This window comes from Meleagris gallopavo, chromosome 6 (assembly GCF_905368555.1).
Source record: "Meleagris gallopavo chromosome 6, MGAL_WU_HG_1.1, whole genome shotgun sequence".
In the NCBI taxonomy this organism is placed as follows: domain Eukaryota; kingdom Metazoa; phylum Chordata; class Aves; order Galliformes; family Phasianidae; genus Meleagris; species Meleagris gallopavo.
This window is the reverse complement of record NC_139409.1, coordinates 21667831-21693128: the sequence shown is the minus strand read 5'-3', so window position 1 is coordinate 21693128 and position 25298 is coordinate 21667831. Positions and strand designations below refer to the sequence as shown.

At 36.4% G+C, this 25298-nt stretch overlaps 1 protein-coding gene across 2 annotated transcripts in view; it reads right to left on the bottom strand.

Annotated features, from left to right (window-relative positions):
- The window catches only part of CDK14 (cyclin dependent kinase 14), a 311233-nt gene that overhangs the window by 204775 nt on the left and 81160 nt on the right, over positions 1-25298 (bottom strand). For both annotated transcript variants that reach the window (XM_085227413.1, XM_085227412.1), the window contains exons 4-5: positions 18636-18730; positions 6442-6521 (exon numbers count right to left, since the gene is read on the bottom strand). In XM_085227413.1, coding sequence (XP_085083539.1) covers positions 6442-6521; positions 18636-18730 — 175 coding nt within the window. The remainder of the gene's footprint in view (positions 1-6441; positions 6522-18635; positions 18731-25298) is intronic.

Sequence of the window (25298 nt, the reverse complement as noted above, 5' to 3'; positions counted from 1 at the left end):
CAATCAAATACATTAATTTTTTCCCCACAAGTTCAGTTTGCATTTAATGTCTGGATAGGAGGTTGGACTCGATGATCTCTGGAGGTCCCTTCCAGCCCCTAGAATTCTGTGATTCTGTGATCTTGTGCTCTTCTCTTATCTCCAGGCAGCATACACCTCATGTAAGGCTGTAGGATGGCCACAGCAGAGATCAGAGAGAAAACATTTTTGGATTTTCTTTACCTCTGAATACTTCTTGACCTTAAATATTCAGTGATACAGTGTCCCAGAGGCTCTTGGCTTGTGCGCTTTATTTTTAACAACACTGAGAAACAAAGCTGTTATGATTACAAACTGTACTGTCTTTACAGCTAATTGAGCTGTAGCTATTTAGCCTGCAGAAGACTGCAGCTTTGCCAACTCCATAGGCAACGAAAAAGTGCCCAAATCTACAGCCAAGCTCCTGTTCATTTTTTACTTCAGAGCTCTGAATCAATCCAGCTTCTAGGGAGAATGAACTTAGCCTCAGCCTCTAAAAACAAAGAGGCCAAAATTCTATCATAACTCATATGATGTGAATGCTTAGAATAGCTACATCTCCACACTCTTAAACATAATTTCTTAAAGTTCCCTGAGGCTTGCTGAGCCAAACACAGATGAAGCTTTAAGGCATTCCAGTTATGGAAATTTAAATTTCTTGACTGGACTTCATGAAGGAAATGCAAAAGTCCTCCAAACTCCTATCACTCAAAATAAAACAGCTGTCAAGCTTCCTTAATAAAAATAAAAGTAAAAAACTACTGCATAAAAGGTAGAATAGATTTGACATGTGGTTTGTTTGTTAGTTTTTTGCTGTAAGGATGATCTAACTTTAAAAAAAAAAAAAAGGAGAAAGTAACTTACTCTTTACTGAGAATACAATTAATGGACTCCAATTCCTATTTCCAGGTTTACCTCCTAGTAGTAGATTGACCAACGACTCTCCAGAAATATGCAGATATTGTTTCTCTGTGCCCTTGTCCTACAGGATACAACCTCATGTAATGAATAGGAAGAGTCATCTGGCTAGTGCCATGAGGTCATTGGTTGACTAATTTGTAAAGATTATCATGCTACGTATCAGTTCAGAATCACAGAACTGGATACAAGTGATACAAGTACAATAATTCATCTACTTTTTTCAGATAATATTTCAGTATGAGATCACAAGTATGTCTACTGAGTAAAAATATAATTTTCTATAGCACTTCCTTAGAAGGTACAAGTACAGACTGTACTATTTCTTTTGGATAATATAAAAGCATAAACGTTTTACATGACTTGCAGTATTTTTACTACAAAGCAGTATTTTCTACTGTGATCTTATGAGAAATTCTTTGCAATAAATCTCACAGTCACTTCAGTCAAGAAGCCTCTCTTGACGAAGAGCTGATTTTGTAATTTTCACTTGGAAGTTATTCTGCATCAATTTTAAGAGGACTTATCCCTTCTGCACAACCAAATTCAGATCAAGAGGCCTCAGAAAAGCTCCTAACTTTGGGAAGTCTGTCTAGACTGGAACAATGAAGGGGGACTCAGATTTCCTTACTGAACACCCTTCAGGTATTCCTTTTTTTCTTTGGGACGATGCTGTTAGGAGGCCCTTTCTAAGGGGTGGAGTCTGTTGGATCTTGTATTAAGAATGATAATTGTATAGGGAGGAAGCAAGATTTCGCAAACAGCATACAAAAATGTACGTTTCTATTATTTACAAATTTTTTTATATTTTTTAAGAAAGTTGTTAAGCAAATCTTGTGTTCTTTGACTAACACAAGACAGGTGGCTGTTCCCAAGGCACTTACATGTCATTTTTCACACCAGTGTGAAAAAGCAACAGCTTTTTTCCACTGGATCATATGAAAAACTACTATCTGGGCAACTGTCAAACCAAAGGCATGGAGACACTCTCTCACAGGAACACTTTTGAATGTAAAATACAAGTACACTTCACTAACAAGATGTAAAAAAAATAATAATAAATAAGATAAATAAACTAAAAGTTGCTTAATTGTGACCTTTAAATGGCAAAGCATCAAATTACTTTCAAAGTGTACCTGGTTTAGATGATGCTTCAAAATATGATTTAGGCCTATCAAAAATAAAACATACCTATATAATAAAACGATAGAATAAAGTTTTACTAATAATAGTAAGTCACATTAAGAAGAATAAAGAAGCATCAATATTTTCACAGGAGGAATTTGGAATTAAAACCAAATACAAAACAGTATTCATGATTAGGATAGGAAAAACATTTTATTGCCCAAGTAACTGCACAAGCAATGTCATAGTAGTAAAACCAGGGCTTGTCTACATATATACCTAAAAAGTGGAATCTTTGTCCTGCAGGCTAAAAGGAAAATTATTACTCTGAAACCAAAGACAATAACTATGGAATAGTAAGTCAAGCTGCTTTCAGATTTATAACCTATCATGGAGTTCAGTATTTAGCCGAGATAAAAGTATGATATTACAGGAAATTAAGGGAATGAAATATGTGAGATAAAGTTTAGGTCACTGAACTTTTCTGCTGGCTGCAGTGGATTTAATCACACTGACTCTGCTGCTGAAGCGTCTCTAAAAAACCAATAATGAGGGTTACAGTGACAGAATAAAACACAACTACGCAACACAGAAAACCAATCACTGGCTAATTTGTATTCTACTGAATTTAGTTTAAGTGAGAAAATAGTGTGTAGATGGCTGCCAGACTGCATACTCTCTCAGCTATCTCAGTTGCAGGACATTTTGGATAGAAGGTAATCTGCTGTTGTACAAACAGGAGGGAAGCCTGCATCACATTCAGAAAATCATGTAGGTCAATTCAGTCGTATACATACATCCAATCATTGTTTTTTCTTTTTAATTTCAGGCTCTTCAGAAGTAGATTCTATTATCCCAGACTGAGTGGGTTAAATTCAGAGCACAACATCCTGCAAATTGCACCCCACTAAATGAAAGCCTAAGTGGATGCAACTGACTCGGCCAAACTGAAATATTCTTAGCAAAGGCTGCCTCCGAATTTTGTTCTACAAATTCAGGGAAGAGCTAAGCAGCACCGACAAACAAGTCCTATTTATCTACTTTCATTCAGCTTTCATATTTATTATTTTGTGGAACACACAAAACCACAGCTACTGTGAAGCAGAAATACTCATAAGCAGAAGCTTTCACTGAAGCTCTAGCTAAATCTCACCTGGGCAGTTTGAAAAATCTTGATTTTTCTTACCCTGCTTTTGGTAAGTTGGTATTTTTTAGATGTTTGATTGTTTACTATTTCTTCTTTTTTTTTCTTTCAGATAAGTTAGTGTTTATTTCCGCAGTCACACAATCCATATATAAACTCTACATCATATCATTCCTCTTAATCTTTTCTCTTCCTGCTTTTGGTTTTCATTCAGCTTCATTCTGTATCTGTCTCAAGAGTAACAATATGCTTTCCTGTGCACAGACATTTACAAAATTCCCTCAGCATGGCCACCATGGCAGATTTCAGTTTATAGCTTCCCCTAATTAACATTACACAACATTCCAATAAGAACACAATGCAGGTATGCTATTTTCTCTCACTGTTTTACAAAAAAACATGTTCTACACCACTTTAAACAATCAGCATACAATAGTTTCAAATTACAAACAGACTTCTGCCTGAATTTGCCTTACACTGACAGAAAATTAGAGAGTAAGGATCAAATCACCACAGCGTAGACCCTGATACGAGGGGTGTGGTTCCATAGACATCACAGCCAAAGTCCCAGACCTGCAGTTTCACTTCCCTTGCTGCTGCCCTCATGTGCATTCAGCTCTGTCTGCAGGTGCCCTGAGCCAGCCTGGGGCCAGACTGGGCAAATATCTCAGGTTGCTGAGGCTGACAGCCCGTGTTCAAAAAACCCATAAAGCACCATTGATCACCACCTTAAGGTTGTGCTACATTTTGCATTTTAAAGGCAGCTCTTCCACAAAGGAGGGAAAACCGTGGGTGGCCAATAAAGAAAGGAATTTCTATAGTCCTTGTGCTATGCTTTGTTTAAATCATAACTATTGAATGATCTGACACATTTATTCGTATTGATCTACATTTTTTTTCTGGGAGTTGGCTGTTCCTGCAGCTGTGCCATGATAACGAGGTGTGTAGAGGGCTATGAGCACAGCTTTCAGCATTTGAAATGCTGAGTTCAAGGTGTACCAGCCTGCCTTTCAAATATGTTTACTATTCTTCAGTCTTTTAGTTGATACAGTACTGATTTAATAAGAGAATGTAGTACATACAGTTTTCTTATGCCTGTTTACTGACACTTTAAAGGCTTTTTAATGAGAGCTTGGTCTGGATGAAAGATTAAACGTTATAACTGTAAAAAACAGAATAATGTTTTTTTTCCTTTATAGATAGTTTGTTGTGTGAGCTCAGTATAAATAAATATTCTTGGGAGCAAGAGCAGAGATTTTCCACTTGACTTTTTTTTTAATTATAGAATCTCATAGCATGAAAAAAAAATTTCACACTATCATTGGAGGAGATTTCAGTTTAGCTCATCCTAGAGCACTGTAGTTATGGTTCGTTAAAATTCTTATATTTAGTATTAATAAAACAAAGCTCTTGTCTAACAAAGCTCTTAAGGTTATTAATTCATGTATATTTTCTTAAGCATGTGATGTGTCACTGATTTTGATAGGGCTATACTCATGTCTTGTATTTCTAAATACTAATCTCAGCTGGGACTAGAGCCAAAGATTATTAGGCTAATGAAAGTGGTTTGTTTTTGTTTTTGTTTTTTTTTACTTTTGTAGACTTTTGGTTAGGCTAGGTCAAAGTCAGGTTAAGAGTGGATTTGTTGTTTGATTTTCTTTGCGTGCATAGAAGTGACCTTGTTTCCTGGGTATTTGAACTTCACTCACATTTGTGGAAGCTATTAGAAGAAATAAAGTCCAAGCAGTATCGTGTAGAAGGCAGACAACCCAGACATAAGATGGGAAGGAGAAAAATCTATTCCTGGATAAACTCTTGCTTTTATTTTCTTTGTTTTGATTTTGCCACCCTAAAAATGTTAGGGCTAGAAAGGTAAGGAGCAGTACATTACAAGTGTAGCTTTAAGAAAGTAATTTCCACAGTGGTGCGCAAGTTTTGGATTATTTGACAGCAATGCTACAGCTGTGGGCTTTGTCAGAACTGAAGGAAGCCGTTGCTATCCCCTTAGCAGCATCTAATCCACCTTGAGCATGCTGAGCTCATCAACATAGGTGGGAAATGAAAAGGAAATGGTAGTATAAGCTCTTAGGTTACCTGATTAGTGTAAGACTGAAAATAAAAGTAAGAATGAGACACTGTTGAGCAGATTTATCTTGAACTGTGTTCGGTGACTAAGGGGCCCTATCCCATAATTTAGTCTGGGACAATTAGAACAAGGGCAAATAGCATTGAAGATGAGTTCAAATTCTAATGTCAGTTATCTGTACAGTACTGCTGTCCTAATTTAAAAAAAAAATAAAATGCATGTATGGTAACATGAGCCAGAGCTGTCATAGTCGTAGATATGTTTCTTTCACATGTCGTAGTACATCTCTTTCCAAAGTCTTTCATACTGGTATGCTACTGGAATGATGCTGATAGTCAACACAATTTTTAATGACATCTCAAAAGTTGCAAGTCTCCATCTCTTCAGCTCTAGACTAATTTCATGAGTTTGAGTCAACAGTGTGATGGTAATTTGTTATTTCCAAAGCTCATATTTAGTGCCATCCAACAAAGGAGGCTCAACAATTTCTGCAGAGGAGCTGAAGAATGCCTAGCTCAAATCAAGCAGCTGTCAGCAGGGAGCATGAGGCTGACAAGGAGAATGAAGGGAGCAGAGCAGAAAGCATGACAGACCTCTCAGAGTGAGCAGGAGAGCAGTTATTCCCAAGCCCCACAGGTCGGAGCCCACAGGGAAAGGAAAACAAACAAAAGCTATCCCAAACCACACACAGTTTTTATGATGCTTTTACTTTTTGTGACCTGATCTTCTGATTGTCTTTACCAATAAATGCTTTCTTCTTTTCATGCTGCACATACATGAAAAATTACATCCACATTCATTTTAACCTGCTGCCCCTAGGCAAGAAACACCATTTATATGGCTTCTTCATGTTCCAGAGGGATTTCTCACACCCACCTTAAACACGACTGTGCTGTTAAGTACTCATTGGTATAGTAAATCTAATGCAAGCCCCAGCAGAGGCAGAGCTGCATTATTTAACAAGAGCTCCCACACTACAGGCTTTGTTTTTGAAGCAGCGAAGTTTCTTCCCACAAAGAACACAATCATATTTGAATTCCCAAGCTATTCACTATAGCACTGCAATAAGAAGTGCAACATAATTACAAAACAAACAAAACAAACAAAAAAAAACCCTAGAACCAACATGTATAATCATTCCCACGCATACCTTCCCTGATAGCTGTAAATGGGGTTCCTTCTTCTTCTTGTAATCTTATCACCTTCAGTGCCACCAGCTTTCCATTAACCCTAAAAGGGAAAATTTAAAAAAGATTAAAGCAGAAACAGTATTTCTCATAAGAGAACTTATTTCCCATCGTATACTTATTCAATTTCTTCTTGTCAATACCAGTGATTCATTTATAGCAATGTAAGAAACGCTTCATAGCTTCCATAATGTCAACTTTATATTTTCACACTCATAAGCAATCCAAGAAATGATCTCAGTTTTCTGTGAGTCAGCCTGTTTCCTTTCTGTTGCAGCACTAAACCAAAGCTTTGTTAAGAAGTAGCACATTGAAAAATATGCTTCTATCCATTATTTGATCAAAATGTTCAAGCAAAAAGGCATACAATTCTTGTCAATCCTTCAACGTGCAGAAAATCCATATTTGTATTGATTGCCTTCTTTCCACTGCATCACACCCATAATTACCACCCTCCAAAAGCCATGGAAGGTTGAGATGGGAAATATTTTTAGGTCATTCTGGTCATTTCCTTTCAGGGCAGCATTGTTCCTGAGGTACTTTCTTGAATACATAGCCCAGGCTAAGTTTAGATTTTAATGATTCACTTTTATAACATTAAAAATATTTGGTGCTCAAAGGGACCATCTCTATTTTCCAATCTATTTGGTTTCACTTCTAGAATTCAAAATTTCACTACACAAAAACCCCATTTAAGTCTTAAAAAAATCCAGTGGGTTCTCTTCATGCAAATTAAATATCACAAAAACTGAATGAAAATTAAAGATTAATATCAATTCCTCAAGAACAAGCTCATACTTCTGAACCTTTACAGAATCCTGTGGTATGAGAAGAAATGGTAAGGGTAGGTTACCAAAATGTCCCAAATAAAAATTATTATTTTCTTTTCTCTCTGGAAAAGCAAAATTAGCCTTTATAGCCACAAAGCCCAAGGAAGGTTTGGAGCTTTCACACTCCTGTAGACATAGAAGCATTTCCCTACTGCATTGGGCTCTAGAAGATGTATGCATTTTTGTAAGCAAGATGACACAGACATCTACCAAATCTGAATTTCTCTTCCTTAGGCTTTTAATTTATGCACTCATGTAGCTTCTGTAAGGCTACAGTATTATTTCATCTGCTTAACTTTTACTATTGCTAGATTTTCATTACACCTACACAGTGCATCTCACAATGACTCTGAACAACTTAAGAAACCCTGGTTATCAAAAGATGGTTTACTCATCACCTCCCAACTGTTCACACTTGAGACGAGCACCAGCTCCAGTCCCAAGACACTAATCATTGTTGAAAGATAATCAGCACTACATTATCTGGATTTATCCTCATGATTACCAAAATCTTGCCCCAAGAAATGTTGTATGGGATGCACAGACAGGAAAATAAATCTTAATAAAAGCAGAAGTAGAAAGATTGATCACAGACATGTGGCTAATACCATGTGTAGTTTTCAGTTCCTCTGTCAATACAGCAGCCCACCCACCACATACATATAAGATAGACACCTGGACAACTTGATTATTTTACAATAAATGAAATAACATTGCAGGAGAAATTTGAATAAGAAAGCTCATTCTTCTGATCAATAACAGGATGAATGCTCTACTCAAAGAATACAATGTAAAAGACATGCAAAAAGCAGATCACCGAGGTACTAAGGAATGTGGATTTGGACTCTTGCCAGAGAGACCAAAAATTAGCACCTAACGCGCAGATTATGTTTTTTTGTAATCCGAAGTCCTGCATTTCACTGACTCATTAACAGTAATAACACAAACAGTAGTAGCATGGAATTTGTTTTGATGGATTCACAATTACACAGTGCTCTCAAACACAGTAGGTGGGCTATGCTATTCAGTTATTACTGCCACTTCGTCACTGCTACCTATCATCATCTTGACAGACATCACGGCAACTCTTAACACTATTAAAATGACGGAGCTAATCTTAAACAGTATTCCTCTGGGACTGCTTACTCCATTTCATTGTTGTTTGTATCCTAAATATCCACCTATAACTTCTGAAAAAGAAAACAGCTTCATTGGTCCCATTGACTCCTCAGTCATTAGAATTTTTTTTCTTCAGCTCATTTTTCTATAAACAGGACAATTTTTAAGTGTACATCTGGAGGTATGAGAATTGATGAAGTATCATCAATTAAAAGAGATAGGTGTGTATGTTTAGCTACATCCTTTAGCTGCTCTCCCACTGATGCAACCTCAGGCTGCAGTTAGACGATACCGCAGTGATGAGCTAATGGCTACCTCGGGGTACAGCTCTGCTCCTGCTAAATCCCTGCTGCTGTCTTGTATCAGCTCTCGTTCTTGCCAGACCCTACAGCAAGACACTTACTGAGCTTAAATAGGAAAAGATTGGAGACAGGCCCTTCCAAAAACTTAACTCATATTTTCTGGAAAAAAGATGAAAGCATATTTCATATTTTAAAAAGAAAAATAAAACAACCACAACAATAGAAAACGTATGAGAAGAAGTGGGACCACCCCTTTGAGAAGCAGCTCACCACGAGTTCAAGTCAGTTACATCATTAAATTATGCTCCTAATGTTGTGATGACTTGCCAGGATAACGTGGCAATTTCTTTAGAAACATTGCAAAAAAAAAAAAAAAAAAAAAAAAAAAAAACAGAGATGGAGAAACCTACTCTGTAACCCATCAGCATTGGCTTTGGAGATTTAAGCAGTGATCAGGTTAGCAGAATTCCTCCCCTCCCCCAGATATTATTTCACTTTTGTCTTACACAACTTACAAAGTATGCTCACTGTTTTTATTATTTTTATATACAGCTAGGAAAACTGACAGGCAGAGAGCATTTTAGAAGGTTGAAGTCAATGCTCTGTGCCTTTCAACACCTAGGATTCGTTGAGCCACCTCTCTTGTTCATTGCCCAAAGTAAAGTTTCATGGCATCTCAGAGTACATTTCACATGGTCGAGGATTTTTCATTCTCTTAACTGTCTCATTAATTTCTACTAAGAATAATAATGATTAAAAAATTCCTACTTTCTAACTTGCAAGCCTTCCACTTTCCTAAACTAAGAGTTCTTTCTCTTATCCAAAATCTTTAGGAAAAGGATAAAAGTACTGAAGCCATTCTGATGACTACACAGAGATTTTACTTTGTAATTCTAGGCAAATCACCAGCAGCTGTTGGTTAGTTTTCCAATTCATGAAAATTCAGCATTTTAAATTTAGATAATAACTTCTAATACATTTCAGATTTTATATGCAATGCAGGCAAAAGAAAAATGAGTCCAAATACTTTTATTTGGTAAATGGTAAAAATTTGTATATTCTATTAAAAAAGAAAAAAGAGCCAGATGTTACAAAAAATTCTAATCCGTCTTTCAGCTTTTTATAAAACAGCTCACATTGGTATTGCCAAACTAAATACATTGATATAAATGACTATTTTTGAGAAAGTATAGAAGATTATAAATGATTCAGTGCTTTAATGCATAATTAAGAACATACAGTAGTGTTTTCAATATAAAGAATATGAGGAAACTACTGACTTAACGGCCTTTACTGGAGGTAACACTTGGGATGCTGATAATGTTGCAAAGAGAACAAAAGAATACCATAACACTATTTTCACAAGAGGCACTGGCACTGCTACCCAGAGAGCAGTGAGTACCCTATCCCTGAAAGCACTCGGAGCTGGGTTGGATGGGCCCCGAGCAGCCTGGGCTGCTGTGGGGCAGCCCTGGCCATGGCAGGGTGGGACTGAATGGACTTTAAGGCCCCTTCCTACCCAAGCCATTCTATGGCTCTATGATCCCAATCATACAAATACATAATAGCGCCATTCTTAGCAGTTGTATTCAATATAATTATGTTCTATTCTGAATTTTCTGCCAGATTCTTCTCTGCAATCCTGGGCAGTACAATGAATTTTCTTCCCTTGTTCCCACAGCTGTCTCTAGAGATGATATTTAGTCACCTTTGCAAACTACTTGGAAGGTTGAAGCACAGTATACAGAGCATAATGCGTCTTTAATATGTACAAATATAGAAAACAACCTCACAATGTTTCTTTTAAACACAAACTCACTCATTAAGTGCTTAATATAGTCAACGATTCATCTTCCAATTAGAATCTCCAAGCCTGCATGATTTTAAAATGTTTTCTGAAAAAATAATTATTTAATAACCTGTTTTGGTACTTAGACCACGTTCATATTTTTTCCAATATTTGGCATTTTAGTTCAGCATCAAGTTGTTACTAGTCTTGCATCAAATTCAACTTCTAGTTATACCTTTTATGAAAGATTAATAATACTAGAAATGTTTATAAACCATTTACTTACATGCTTTATGACATCTTGACTTTCAAATGTATAGTGAAGAGCAGCCTACAAAATATTCAAAACATATCAGCTAAAAATAGAAATTGAGGGGGAAAAAAGGAAAAATAAACAAAAGAAAACAAATCAGGCTGCTCTATAAAGTAACTATGAAGTGTATTTTCATAATTCATGAATATATATTCCTTTTGCAGCTATCTGGTACCCCTCAGATAAAAGCAGTTTCATTTGTAGGTGAACACTGATTTTGAACGGTTTGCAAGAAAAGAAACAGTTCACAAAGTGTAAGTCACTAAGGCAACAGAAACCGTAACAGTTCTGAAATATTCCATCTAAAGAAATTGGCCAAAAGATTTATCTGTGAACTGGACTGCTGCACATAAAGCATACCAGGGAGCATCTGAATATAATACTTCATGCTGGTATGGATTAAAGCTAAGGGAATGGCTAAAGAGCAGAAGTGTGACAAACAAAACAAGTCAAGTTCTTTGGGCTATCTGAAGCCTACGGCTCTTGCAATAGATTGTACATGAAACAAAAGGAAAGGCAATAGAAGAGTTATGGAGGTTTCAAGAGAAATAAATTAAATACTGCAGTTTAAAAGAAAAATAAAGTGGGAATAGCAATTAGCCCTGTCAGGCATCCTCTGTAAAGGATGCACATCAAAACATAAAAATGAAAATCCCTAAGTGATCTTTTTTTCTTGTGAACAGTCATCCACAAACATTTATATGAAATACTTCAGTCAGCCATTTTGCATAAAGCATTCTACAATACATCATGCCAACAGCAAACACAGGTTGTTTCCACTGATCATTCTACTATTCCCTGTTGCCACAAGAATAATATTGCATAGGAACCACATCTGGTACAGGGCACAGGCACTGCCTCCTGAGCAATATTTCTCTAGAAGATCTGTGTTTTATACCTCTAATTTCTTATTGATTTTTGTGCGAATGGAAAAAAAGTACTGCCTTTGAAGGATATGAATGTAAAATGCTATGCATAGGAAAAAAAAAAAGCCTTTCATCTTTTGGTACACTCTGGAATCACCCTGATTTCAATCCAATTTCAAACAAAAATTGCAGCAGCACTTCAGCAGAAGAACATCCCACAGCCTCTGTGGGCTTTGGGTGACAGCACCAGCTGGGACAGGACACCACTTTGCATCCCACCAGACCATTTCTCATGTTAAAAGTTAGAAGAGAAGGGGAAGAGAATTGAATTTAGGACAAGCGTTTTATATAGGATACACTGTGTGAAACTATGCAATTTTGTGGAAAATTTTAGGCAAAATTGTATAGATTGATCTCTCTGTTACGAGTTCTGCATATTATTGCAGTACTCTGTGCACAGTTTAGTGAAAACTAGTACACTAAACATCATATGGAGAAGCAAGAAATAGGTTGAGATCACAGCAGGGAAACTGGCAGATATACCATTGGCTTACTTCTCAGAACACAGCTCCATGCTGTGCAAGAAGCAGTCACAGATCACATCACTTTAACTGAAGTAATCTGCTTTAATTCTTTGCCTATAGCTTAAAGGGCAATTAAACACTGTGGGAGAAGAGGATGGAAACCATGCCAGCACATAATATTGCCAAAAGCACAGGGTTTTTCCTTAGGGGCAGTGAGTAGAGTTCCCAGGGCAAGTACAGGATGCCTTCACATTGCTCTGCAAGAGGTTCCCGTTAAGTGCATCTCCTTCCTGCTGTCCCTGGCTTCATCACTAGACTCTCAGGGCTCACGTCAACATTTATTTGGCACAGATCAAGCAAGATTCCATTGCTTTAAATTCAGGTATATTTATAGCAGTGCTCAAGAGGGAAGAAAGACAAGGTCTAGCAAGAAAATGTGTGTGTCCATAAAGACAGACAGCATTTCTTCAGTTCTACTGCAAACAGAAATGATACAATAATTCCAAAGGAACCTACTTCTCTAATTTATTTTCTGCAAACTACTTACAAATACACTAATATTTTCTAAAGCTGCTCCCAAAAGTACATGGAGATGAAGAGCTAAGCCACAATACTTATATTAATTTCTGTTAATCTGTCTCAACAATAACTTAAAACCATGAAAAACAATCTTAAAAAAAAAAAGGGAGACTGTGAATGAAAGAATATCCATTACTTGCCTCTCAAACCAACTTCAGTAGGATTGTATTTATTTTAACTCAAAGTTATTAAAAGAGATTACATGTTCACAGTATTAGTAAAAAATACAAATCCAGTTTAACTTGCAACATTTCTTAGAGTGTAACTAGCAAAATACTACATCTATTTCTCCAGAACTTTACTAGAAATACAAGCAGCAAAATGATCTGAATTTCAATACAGACAGTAAGAATCCTTTTGGGATTTTATGCAACCAAGTAATGTGATAAATTAACCTGGGAGAAAGTGGAAAATGAATATGCCAAAATAATTTTTATTATGTGTGTCTGAAGTTCAACATGCGAATTCAAATAGATTTGCCCACTGATGCAACCACTGTCAGCGAAGAAACAAATGGTTGCATGGCTATTTCTGCAATAAACAGAGAAGCCCAGTCTGAGAGAGCAGTGCTACAGTTTCCTCAGTCACTCAGTTCTCTTCATTCTGCTGCTTCCCCACACTCCAGGGAACCACTTTTATCTGACTACAAAAAGAAAAATCCATCATCCGTTAAGAGGAATTAGCCTGCTTCATTTCACATTCCTGGGATGCTATCACAGACTCTCACATAGACAGAAAAATAATGTTTAATAGGGAGACAAGGGCTTGGTACTTCCGATCCTTCCCCATTTCCAAAATGCAAGGCTTCTCTGAAGGCAAGTTACAGCACACATTCCTTCAAAAAAGGAACGGTTGATTTTATGTCTTCGTAGGCAGCTATTTGTCTATTCATCTTTTCAAGCAGTAAGTTAGAAGCGTGGGATTTTTATTCTGTCATTATGATCAGCGGGGTATAATCTAAAAGGCTGAAGGATTCCTCATTAAAAAAAATCACAGGCAGATATTTAGAAGAAAAAAAAAAAGAAACAGTTATCAAGATATTACTAAACAACTCTACAAAAGAAGACTAAGTTTTAAAATGACTTTCTGCTTTATGGCATTTCTTGAAATTTCTGTTCAGTTGAACAGATCCAAGGAGGGCTTGGTATAGACTCTGCATTCCCAATGGATTCACGGATTCAAATTTAACATAATATTCAAATTTCAGAAGTCCTTAACTTTTAAATGATAACAATTATTATAGTGTCTGAATCACAGCATGGCAGAAGTTGGAAGGTATCTCTGGGTCCATGTGGCCCAGCTCCTGCTCCAACAGGACACCCTAAGCAAGGTGATCAGGCCCACACCTAGGTGGCTTCTGAATTTGTCTGAGGAAGAGATCCCACTCTGGACTGGGCACTGCACAGAGCCTATCTCTATCTTCATTGCATACTCCTTTCGGGCATTTATAGACATTGATGAGATCTCCCTGAGCCTCATCTTCTCCATGCTAACCAATCTCAGGTTTCTAAGCCTTTTCTCATAAGAGAGGTGCTCCAAACACTTTAACATCTTTGTGGCCCTTCTCTGGACTCTCTCCAGTAGTTCTGTATGTTTCTTCTTCTAGTGAGCCAGTATACTCATAAGGAATATTTTGGGTTGAACAGAAGAGGTGAGCCACCTCTCTTCACCTGCAGGCAACACTCCTCCTAATGCAGCCCAGGGTACCATCAGTAAAAAGTAAAAACATTGCTGAAGTCTTAGAAGTATCAAAAACTGTCTAGCAGTATCAATTTTCATGTCAAGAGTATTCAGCAAAGGATGTGTTTGGAAATGTAAGAATCATTGCATTCAAAAATTATTTTACAAAATAATTATCATGCTTTGCATGTGTCCTGGTTATCCTGCCTTGCCTGTGCCTGTTCATTAGCTGCTGCAGGCAAAGGAATGATAACAAATAGTTGCCTATGACTTCCCAACTACAATTTTTTGAGTCATTTATTCAAATTTTAGGCTTGAAACTGCAACAGTATGGGTGAAAACCCAAACATTACTTATTCCAGAATTTTGCTATAAAATATCTTACTGAAGGATTCTGTAATTTCAGCCAAACAAACCTTGCTTTCAGTGAGCTCATGAGATTACTGTAAACAAGGTAAAAAAAAAAGTTTGGGGTTGAACCTAAATGACCTTCAGCATTGAAACACACTGCTAATTCCTGAAGCCATCAGAAATGTAGGGGAAAATAAACTGAAGGCAGAAAACCATGTAATTTTTTTTTAATGTCATTGTTTCAAGTGATATATAACCATGGAGGTTAGAGACAAGCAGTTTAAAAAGCTGAAGGAAGAGCAGAATGACCACAACTACTACACAGTGCTCTTCTTAAAAATCTTCCTCAATTTGCAGTTGTCATATATAAACATTACTAATCTTAAAGATGTCTAACACCCAAATCTGGGGTTGCACCTGATTTCTCCCAGCTTTCTAACATCTATTTTCTCTTATTTTCTCTTCATGTTTACAGATGAACTTGGATTCTCAAAGCTGAACGCATGCAAATAATGTATAACTATTTCTCCTATTTGGACTTAGAAATTATAATTGTTCTGCTTTTAACAGTCCATTTATTTGGGAAAAAAAAAAAAAGAAAAAAAGCCTTGTTTGAGCATGCAATAGTGGAATAAAAACAAAGAATAGAAATTATCTGAGAGCAATTGTTTAAAAAAAATATATCTTTCTGGATAAATTGAAAATCCCTTAGTAGAATCTGAAACCAAATTATCTTTGTTCTGGAACTTAGTATGTGATAGTATATTTGTACTAATAGAACAATATCCTTTCCTTCTTTTTTCAGCCAGCTGATGACTTCACTTGAACTTCGGTAATGCAAAACCATCAACTACTTCATGCAGAGTACCAATGATCAGCAGTAACACAAGCTGGTTCTGGGAGACATTCTCAGTGATTTGCATGAGTGTATCAAATACAGAAACATGATATGTTGATGAGAAAGCTAGCAGTCGTTTTTATAATGGGTAAAAAATTGATTTTGAAATGAAACAGATTTTCTTTCTCTCCTGCCTCAGATCGTTGTAATGTAAACACAGGTTTTTCTTCCAGAGATTCAAGAAGGCCATAAATTGAAAGATCTTTTCATTTAATGGAATAAACTTGAATTAGGAGTTGCACACACTTCTATGCAATTATATTGACTAACTTATAAAACACAAATTTACTCTGATCATGGATCATTATGAAACATTTTCAAGCAGCTGAATATAGAAGTCAAATGTAAACAAAAATAGGAAGTGGATTCAGAAAACTCAAATTTATAGCATAGTACACTTTATTAAGCTGGCAATAAGAACATGAAAGAGCTCATAATGGAAAATGGGATTCATTCACAATAAGTGAAATGAATCACGTTGCTATTAACAAATATTAAGATGATCAAAACTGCCCAAGTAGTTAGATGAAAAGTAATGTCTACACTAGAGACAAGTAAATACACAATAAGACTGATAAAAATATGAACTCAGTTTGCACTCTTCCAGATTTAGTTTGGCCAATTTGTTCTCCAAGTACTTGCTAGACATTACTATAAAGCAAACTTTGATATTTATCTACAGCTTTCCAAGTGTTAATAAGACAGAATCTACACACAACGCTTTATGTGGTGACAAAATTTCTTTAAGAAGAAAATGTACCATTAAATTCTCAAAACGATATTGTCCTTCGTTTTGTAGATATCTTATACAGCTAATAAACTTTCCCTTGATTTCTATTACCTTGATGTCTATGTACCTCATGAAATTTATTTTTAAGATAAAAGAAAACAAAGAAAAACCCACAACTTGATGCATGTGCCTGGTGATAAATGCTAAGCACAAGAATTTTGAGTACAAAGCATCATTCAAAGCAGTTCTATCTCATCTTAAATTCTACTGTTTAAACTACAGTTAAGGACACGTACCCAAAATATTTTGGCAAAATGACGAAGTCAAGCATTACAGTTGGTTGAAAATCAGGGATTCTTAAACATTTCAATGAAAATGCACATATTACCAGCCTCTCCATATAAGCTCTGTGTCTGTGTGCTGCAAAGTGCCATGAGGGTTTAATCCTTCAGTAGTAAAAATCAGCCACGTGCCAAAACAAAAAAAAGTTTTGCCCATTTTCCTTTCCACTGAACAGACAGCCAGGGAACACAGTGATGCGTGTCATAGTCTTACCTTATACCAGGTGCTAGGAAAACACTCTTGTATCATTACAGACAATGCTTTAAGCAGTCAGAGCCGATCTGCCAGAAAATAGCACTACAAGGCTCTAATGGGACAGAAGGAGCCAGAGCTGTCCTGACCTTGTGTCCCTGCCCATTTGCTGATTCCTCAACTTCTCATGGGGACCAAAGTGGTAACAGAGCTTTAGTCCACATCTCCTTTTGAAAGAGCAGATAGGCCCTATAGTGTTTTCCCCTCTTCTTAAGGAATTGCCTCCTGCCATTATGAAGTAATTCAACTGTTTCTTCTGGAAACAGAAGGCCTGGATTCGAGGTGCTGAATCAGGGTGGTGCCGTGTAATACGGGAACTGTTCAATTCTTAAAGAAAAAACTAAGGCAGCAAGTAGAGGAATATTGCCTCAGGATTAGGAAGAGACCAAGATATTTACTGCAAATGCATTCTTATCTAAACTCTAGTTACACACTTTTTCAAAACAAATTCTAAAGCCTTAGCAAAAGATGTTATGAAGCAGCAGAATAAAGTTATGTATAATTATTATAATTCACACCACTTGTTTAGAGCTTGCTATTCAAAGTGCAGAATGCAGAACACCCAGTAATATCAATTTATTATTCAGCTACCATTAGAACCATTGAAGTATTTGTTACAGATCTGCAGTCAGCTCTGTTAAAACAAATGAAGTATTTCCAACCAATATATGTTTTATAACACATGCACAAATCACTACTGAATGAAATCGCTTCAGGGAAGTGCTTTGGTTCACTTCTAAATTTTGGTCAAATCCAAAGATTGACAGGACATCCAGTAACCCCATTTCCTTAGTTCAATCTTATTGAAAGGCAAAGCATATCAGATAACTATCAGCAGATCCATGCCGTGATTTTGAAAAAGGATTTTAGTGAGAAGGCACAAGCTGAAATCTATATGTTCTTGTCCAACTATGTAGACCTCAATAAAAAGATTACTTATGTATTATGTCTGGAATTTATAGTGACATGTAACTGAACCCTTCACAATGCAAAATAACTGCATTTTCTTGAAGAAAGCTGCCACTGAAATACAATACGTGCATCAGCATGGCAGGAGTGCAAATACTTCTTTTACATTTACAATTTGGAACATGCATTATTTGTAACAGCTCTTGGTATTTTATTCATGCTTTTTAGAAAGACAAACAAAAGATTAATGAATTCATTTAATACATATAGTCAATATTGATCTTGGGACATCGGAAAAAACTACTTGATAGGATACAGTGCTTTTATCTATGAAAATTAAATATCATACTTTTCACTTGGTATGTATATTGAAAAAGTAGTGCAACAATAAAGTATAAAGAAAACATTAGATTAACTACATGGAATCTCATCTTGTTTTGACATGAAGTAATGTTATCTCTGCTTTCTGCTTTACCTCTGCTGTTGTTTTCACTAGAGAACACAGAAATAAGTAGCCATCTACTTTCATTCAATTGTTCTCTAACAATTGCAGCAACACCAGTTACTATTTTCTGCTTATTTATTGAAATGAAATGCCAAATAATACTACTACTACTAATAAATAATAATAATAATAATAATAATGAAAAGGAACAAAGAAACCATAACTTACTTGCTTTTCCCTTTGTATACTGTAGCATAGGACCCTTCCCCTAGTTTTTCCAGTTTTTCATATGAGTCTGCTTTTCCAAACTTGGGACTTGTAGGCTAAACAAGAGCAAAAAAAAGAAAAGAAATGATAATCTGTCAGCATCTACTGCAACCAAAACTTTAACTGCTTTGTTTCAGCCTTTAAAGATCAAATGCCTTTATGAAATCTCATACACCTACAAGTTTTTAGCAGCCAACAATAAAAGAGTTAATAGCAGAACTAATAAAATGACAAAACAGGCTACTCCAGCAAAATCATAACATCATTAAACACTCCACATGGTAGTTGCCCATGTTAACCATATATTTACATCTCCAGAACTGTCAAAAGAATTTTATTCTTAATCAAAGGACACTTCAGTTTCATTTTTCACATACATCACTTCATACAGTGAAAAGGATCACTTGCAACTAAACCAGATTATCTTTGTTAAAGGATCTAAGCAACAGCTTCAATCTGCTCTAAAACATTGGATTACACAAGCTTCTTAAGTAATTTATGTGAATATATATACACATATGAAAATCTACCATCCACATAAAAGCATTGTGTAAGTAGCCAGTGCCCTCTGAACATCAACTGTTGTTCAGTATCATCAAAATACTACAGGAAACCACTGTTAAATAGACTATCTTGTTTCTGAATTAAGTTTATCATCTTCAGCTTGTGGATTCATCTTCAGCTGGTAGTTATAATGCCATATATGAATATGAAGTTGAATAAAATCTTGTAGTCTTCACACCTGGAGCCTAAGTGTAGGGCTGAAAACAGAAGCAACCAAACATGGCCTCTTGCTGCTGGTTCTGACAGCTCAGCCCATCTCTCTGCCTAGTGGCCCTGCTGCCATTCTTCACAAGGAGCACCACAAAGCCGCAGAAACAGAAACTCCTCTAACACGAAAATGATTCACTTGGAAAGCTGATATTAAAAATTAACAAAGTGAACATGTGTTATGAGGAACTGCATTACATAAAATCGCACTTCCAGATTTTTATTCTGTGAAAGAATGTTGTTCCAAATGATGCAATACAATATCTACTTTTAATAATTTCAAAATCTGTCAAATGAAGTCCTGGTCTACAACTACACACAGTAGACACTAGAATAATTTATATTTTTAATAATAAATAATGCGTTTACTATGTGGTTGATACAGGTATTTTGTTTCTATACCTGCACATCTATTTAAATATTGGTATGTTAAGAAACACAGGTACATAAAAGAAATGTCATTGTACACAAAAGAATGTTTCTTAATTCGCCTCACAGTACTTGTCTGAGAACTTGAAATTCTATTAAGAGGCCACTTTTTACTGTGAATTAGTCCTAACTTTTACAAACTGAAGTAATTTGAAGCACTTTGGCATAAGCGTTTTGGTGCATAGCATATGATGAAGTCCCTGGTAAACATTTGAGTCTTTTGAAGTACACCCTTTTTTCCCAAGCGTCCACATATTCCATTTTCAGGAGAAGTGATTTTTATATCTCCTTGGACCAGAGGTACACAGCAAAAAACTGATTTGCAACTGCCACCATCACTGACAGGTATTTTAGACTGCAGTGGTCATATGTCCTGTACTTCAATCAAGCAAAGGGTTCAAATTCAGGGGGGATCAGCACTGATGCTCACATCAGATTCAGGGACTGTCTCCATAGCACTCTGGCCAAAGCCCTACAATGGAAAGCAGCCGAAGAAATTGAGCATGTGGAGTCTTGAATTCATGTGGGAGACTCCAAGCTGAAGTCTGAAGATAATATAGATTCACATTTGAGATCTTCTATCTAATTAACAAGTACTCAAGTTTCAGTTTTTTGGAAGGAGACAATCATTGTAGTGCAGAAAACAGCTGTGCCTAAATTATTTTAGAGCTATGGTTGAAATTTTTAAATCAACTGAGCCTAAAAAGTGCTCCTACTTAAACAGACAAGAGCACCCCAGGTAGGATGACGTGGGCCTCATACAGCTTCATTGCACCTAATTAACCATGAACCAGAAAATACAAAAATTCTCTTTTCTTAGCTACTCTAAATATTTCCCAAGTCATAATTCTGGCACTTTGGCACACATACACAGTTTCTGGGACTAAGATCCCAGATTTCTATTGAACTATATCAGGATAAATATATGTATGTATGTTTGCAAAATTGTGCCTTGTCATCTCTCATCAGTACACAGAATAATCTACTGTTTTGCTATCCAAGTTATATGAATAACTGATGAAAATATGTCACGTGGGAACTCTCTGATCTTTTTCCTCTTGCATTATTGGGACCACACTTCATTACAGATAAGAAAGTGATATGGCTGGCTCCCAGATCAATACTTAAGGCATTCTGCTTGATTAGGAATGCTAATTTTACTTTTTTTAATTGCAGTTGTATTACAGATGTCACTAATAGAGGTGACTAAAACATTTATTCAAGTAGCTTTCTCATTTAATTGTCTAATATGGACTAATGTAACATTACAAAACAATAGAAGAAAAGCGTTGAGGTATTTAAGCATCTCCTGTATAATAAAGTGGTAGGAAATTATTTTTCCCATTGCAGACTGCAGGGAACACACAGTGAGTAGCTTTGTTTGGATTGCCAATGCTGTTTCAGTGAACAGCAAATAGTTCATTGCTAGTTTCCTCATATAGCAGGGAAAGAAAAGGACATGGTTTATACATGTGCTTCACATTCACTCTTATTTTCACACTGTGATTTACTTTAATTTTATACCTCTGGAAACCATAATGTAAAAGGCCATAACAACTTGTAACACCTTAAGATCTTGATAGGAGACAGGGTGCCTTTAATCCATTATTACTCAGTAAATCAACAGTAGTAATTACTCTTACAACTTCATTTCTCCATGTTCCAGCTGCCAGCAGCACTGTCCTACGCTCATGTCTCTTGCCTCATTCTTCCCCTCAGAGATGCTGCATCCTCACCAAGAACAGATAAACAAATAAGAGCTCGCACTGGCAGGACCAGCTCACTTCTCACTGATGAAAAGAGGAGCTGGTTTTGACTGATCTGCCCACACCAGGCAGCTCAAATTCCTCATCCAGTACCTGCCCAATTAAGAGTAGACTAGAATCAAGCTGAAGTACAACCTGTTAGCAACTGTTCATCCTACACTTGATAAACCATTGTGGATCTCCTTGTCTCCCCTGGTGATCACACTCCAGCAGTGAAGCTCAGTCCTCTGCTCCAGAACCACAGAATGGATTGGGTTGGAAGAGACCTTAAAAATCATCTAGCTCCAATCCCCTGCCACGGGCAGGTCTGCCACCCACCAGACAAGGCCGCTCAGCTCCCCATCCAACCCAGCCTTGAAGGCCTCCAGAAATGGGGCATCCACTGTTTCTCTGGGCAGTAGTGTCAGTGCTTCACAACCCTCTGAGTAAAAATGTTCCCACTAACATCTAACCTAAATCTCTCCTTTTTAGTTTAAAACCATTCCCCCTTTGCATTCACTGTCACTCTTCCTTTAAGTACCAGAAGGCCGTAATGAGGTCACCCCAGAGCCTTCTCTTCTCCAGTCCAAACAACCCCATCTCTCTCAGCTTGACTTCATAGGAGTGGTGCTCCAGTACTCTGATCATCTTTGTGGCTCTCCTCCAGATCACCTCAACAGCTTCAGGTAGATGTACTGAGAGGGATGGTCATATAATCCAAATTCACACAGTACTAGATCTTCATTATTTTTTCTTACATTTGTAACTTTAAAAGACTTGGAATTCTTGAAGGAATCTGCTGTAGAAGAGTACTTCAGAGGATTTAAAAAAAATCTGCAGTTGCTTAGATACTCTGCAGTATACTATATTCCCATATTCAGCATCAAAACATGATGAAATTTTGAAGTGAAAGAGTCTGCAAACTAATTTGCAAGACATTTCTTAATGAACCATCAAGACAGATCTCACACAGCACATGCAACTACTTTTGTTAAATTACCATTTAACAAAATTACCATTTCCCCAACGTTTTTTTTTTTAATGAAGTCTCATACAGTAATTCAAAGTACATTTGCCATTGCTTGCATTTGCTTAGTTCAGACACTTCTTACCTATATTTCTGGATTATAAAGCCAAGTCAAACTCACATAATTAAAAATATGAAATTTTCCAAAACCTACATTTGATTTCAAAAAGATATAAATAAAGTGCTACAGAATTGATTGAAATCAAAATTCTGTGTAATTGCTAAACACTATAACAATTTGTTTTATGATTGCACTTTCTTTCCTATGATTATTTTTCCAGATTTGCCTTGAATTTTATTATTCAGACTTCTCTATATTAGTTTAACTTTCTCAACCATTTTCATTTTTATTAAAAAATACATCTTGTTACTGCAAGATAACAGTACAGATTTTTTAATGGTAATATTACAATCCTACATACAAATTCATTTTTAAATAAAATCTTCTGTTTTCTTTTTTTGGTTGTCAGCATTTTATTTCTTCCAGTAAAATATACCAGAATAGATATTCATAGAGATGTGCGTTTGTTGAGTCACAGGAGTCCCATATTTGTTCAGGACACGGTTGACTGAAATACGCACAGTAAGCGAGAAGTATCCAGAGCACACTGGGTTTGCAGTGCTTGCATCAGCCACTGAACACCTCACAAGAAGTCTCCCTACATTTTAGAAAAACTACTGCAATCCTCACATTTGACCCAGACAAGATTTCTCAATGGAAAAGAGTATTAATTTTAGCTGAATACACATATTTTGATAAATGTTTGTGCAAAGCTACTTCTTGAAGCTCAACTACTTCTGTCGCTATTCAAATTTTATTTTGTTTTTTTTTTTTAATTATTATTCCTTTTATTTTTCCTTATTCCTCCTTCCTTCCTTGCTCTCCAGAACACCTATGGAACATGACTGCTCAGCATACATTGTCCTTTGTCTGAAAACCAGTCGTTTATTGCATGCATAAACTGTACAGGTATCTGTAGATAATTCAAGCCTCCAAAATTCTTCTATGAATTCTTTTATCATAATTGCTTTGATACAAGCTAAAGACTGATGTTTTCTAAAGTTCAGTGTCAGAATTTTGTACTTGCTAAAATAAATAAATAAACAAATGATAGGCAAGTCACTGAAACAAGTAATCTTCCAGAGAATTCAGATGGGAAAGATAGACAAGACACTATGACAGAAGAAGTCAAGGTGCTTGAGCCTTTGAAGAACTGCAAATAGAACCAAGTCTCCATGGAGGCCAGCACAGATTGCAGCAGATCACATTATTCCCCAGAAGACAGAAGCATAGAGAAGTGCACTTTTTTCCCTTCAGAAACCACACTGCCTTTGTGCTTTGCTTTCCTTGAAAACAGTTGTCATTAATGTACTTCTCTTATTATTAGCTTACAGCTTTCCCAGTGCAAGGTTAGGCTCACAGCACCACGGAGTGCTGGGAGAGGGCATTTTTTGTTGGATTGGTTTCAACAAACAAGATTAGATTTTTTTCTCTAGCTAATTAAATAAAGATCATAGTAACAGACATAGAAAGAGTATGCCAAAATACTGAACACAGAAATAGAAGAAGCTATTTCAAACTGACATGAGTGTACTAAAAATAACAGAGAGAAAGAGAAACAAGAGGAAAGAGTCTTTTCTGACCAGGTCATTTCAAATAAGCATTACACTGATACAGACTGTAAGAGAGATAACAGAGTTATTCCAAGATCCTGCAGGATGAGTCCTCACACTACGTTCTCACGTGAACACTGTTTCAGAAATTTCCAAAATTCTTGCAGTATAGAAAGCTTTAATGGAAAATTACACTGAAAATCACCTGACTGTTCTTACACAAGTTGTGTGGGTTATGTTCTCATGCATTTTTCATAATTATAAAACAGCTTGTGAATGTCTACTTAACTGTCACACTCCTGAGCTTAAGTTTTAAATGGATTTTCTTTTAAAAAAAAAAAAATCTGTGGGATATTAAACTTCAATATAAAGCCATCCTCAAGGGAAAACTATTATGTTCACAGTACCACTGTAAATTATTTAACTAAATATCTTTTCTGTCGTACGACTTAAAAGAAATAAATTTATTGCAAGAATAACCTGAAAGTGAAAGGTAGGCCAAAAAGCCTGAGATTAAATTGCAAAAGCTGAAGATTGCTTTTAAAACATTTCATATTTTGTCTTCTTTGTCGCAATGGTAAAATCACTCTACAAAACCTTACGCACATTTCACAGTAAGGAGATCTCTTACAGTTTTATCATATCACTATGATCCCACTGTTTCAGTTTTAAACCTCTCAAGCTGGACAGTCATCTAGAGCTATGATCAAGGAATACAAACTGAGTTCCCCTAGGAGCTCTCCTCCCACTGTCTGATCTGTTCCCTGCATCTTCCCACCCTCATGACATGTAGCTGTAAATGAGCAACCTGAGCTACCACAGAGCTCTACAGAAGGGCTGGGTGCCATTTGTAAAGATGTTTGCTTGTTCCCCAGGCTATTAAAGTACAGGAGCTGGACCAACTGCCACATTTTATTTGCTTTATCAGTTAAAGTACATCCCCCAGGTTAAGATTCTTAAAGCTTCCCTCTTGCCTGAAAAGAAAAACCTACACTCTGCACTGAACTCTGAATGTATCTTACCTCAATGAAAAGTATT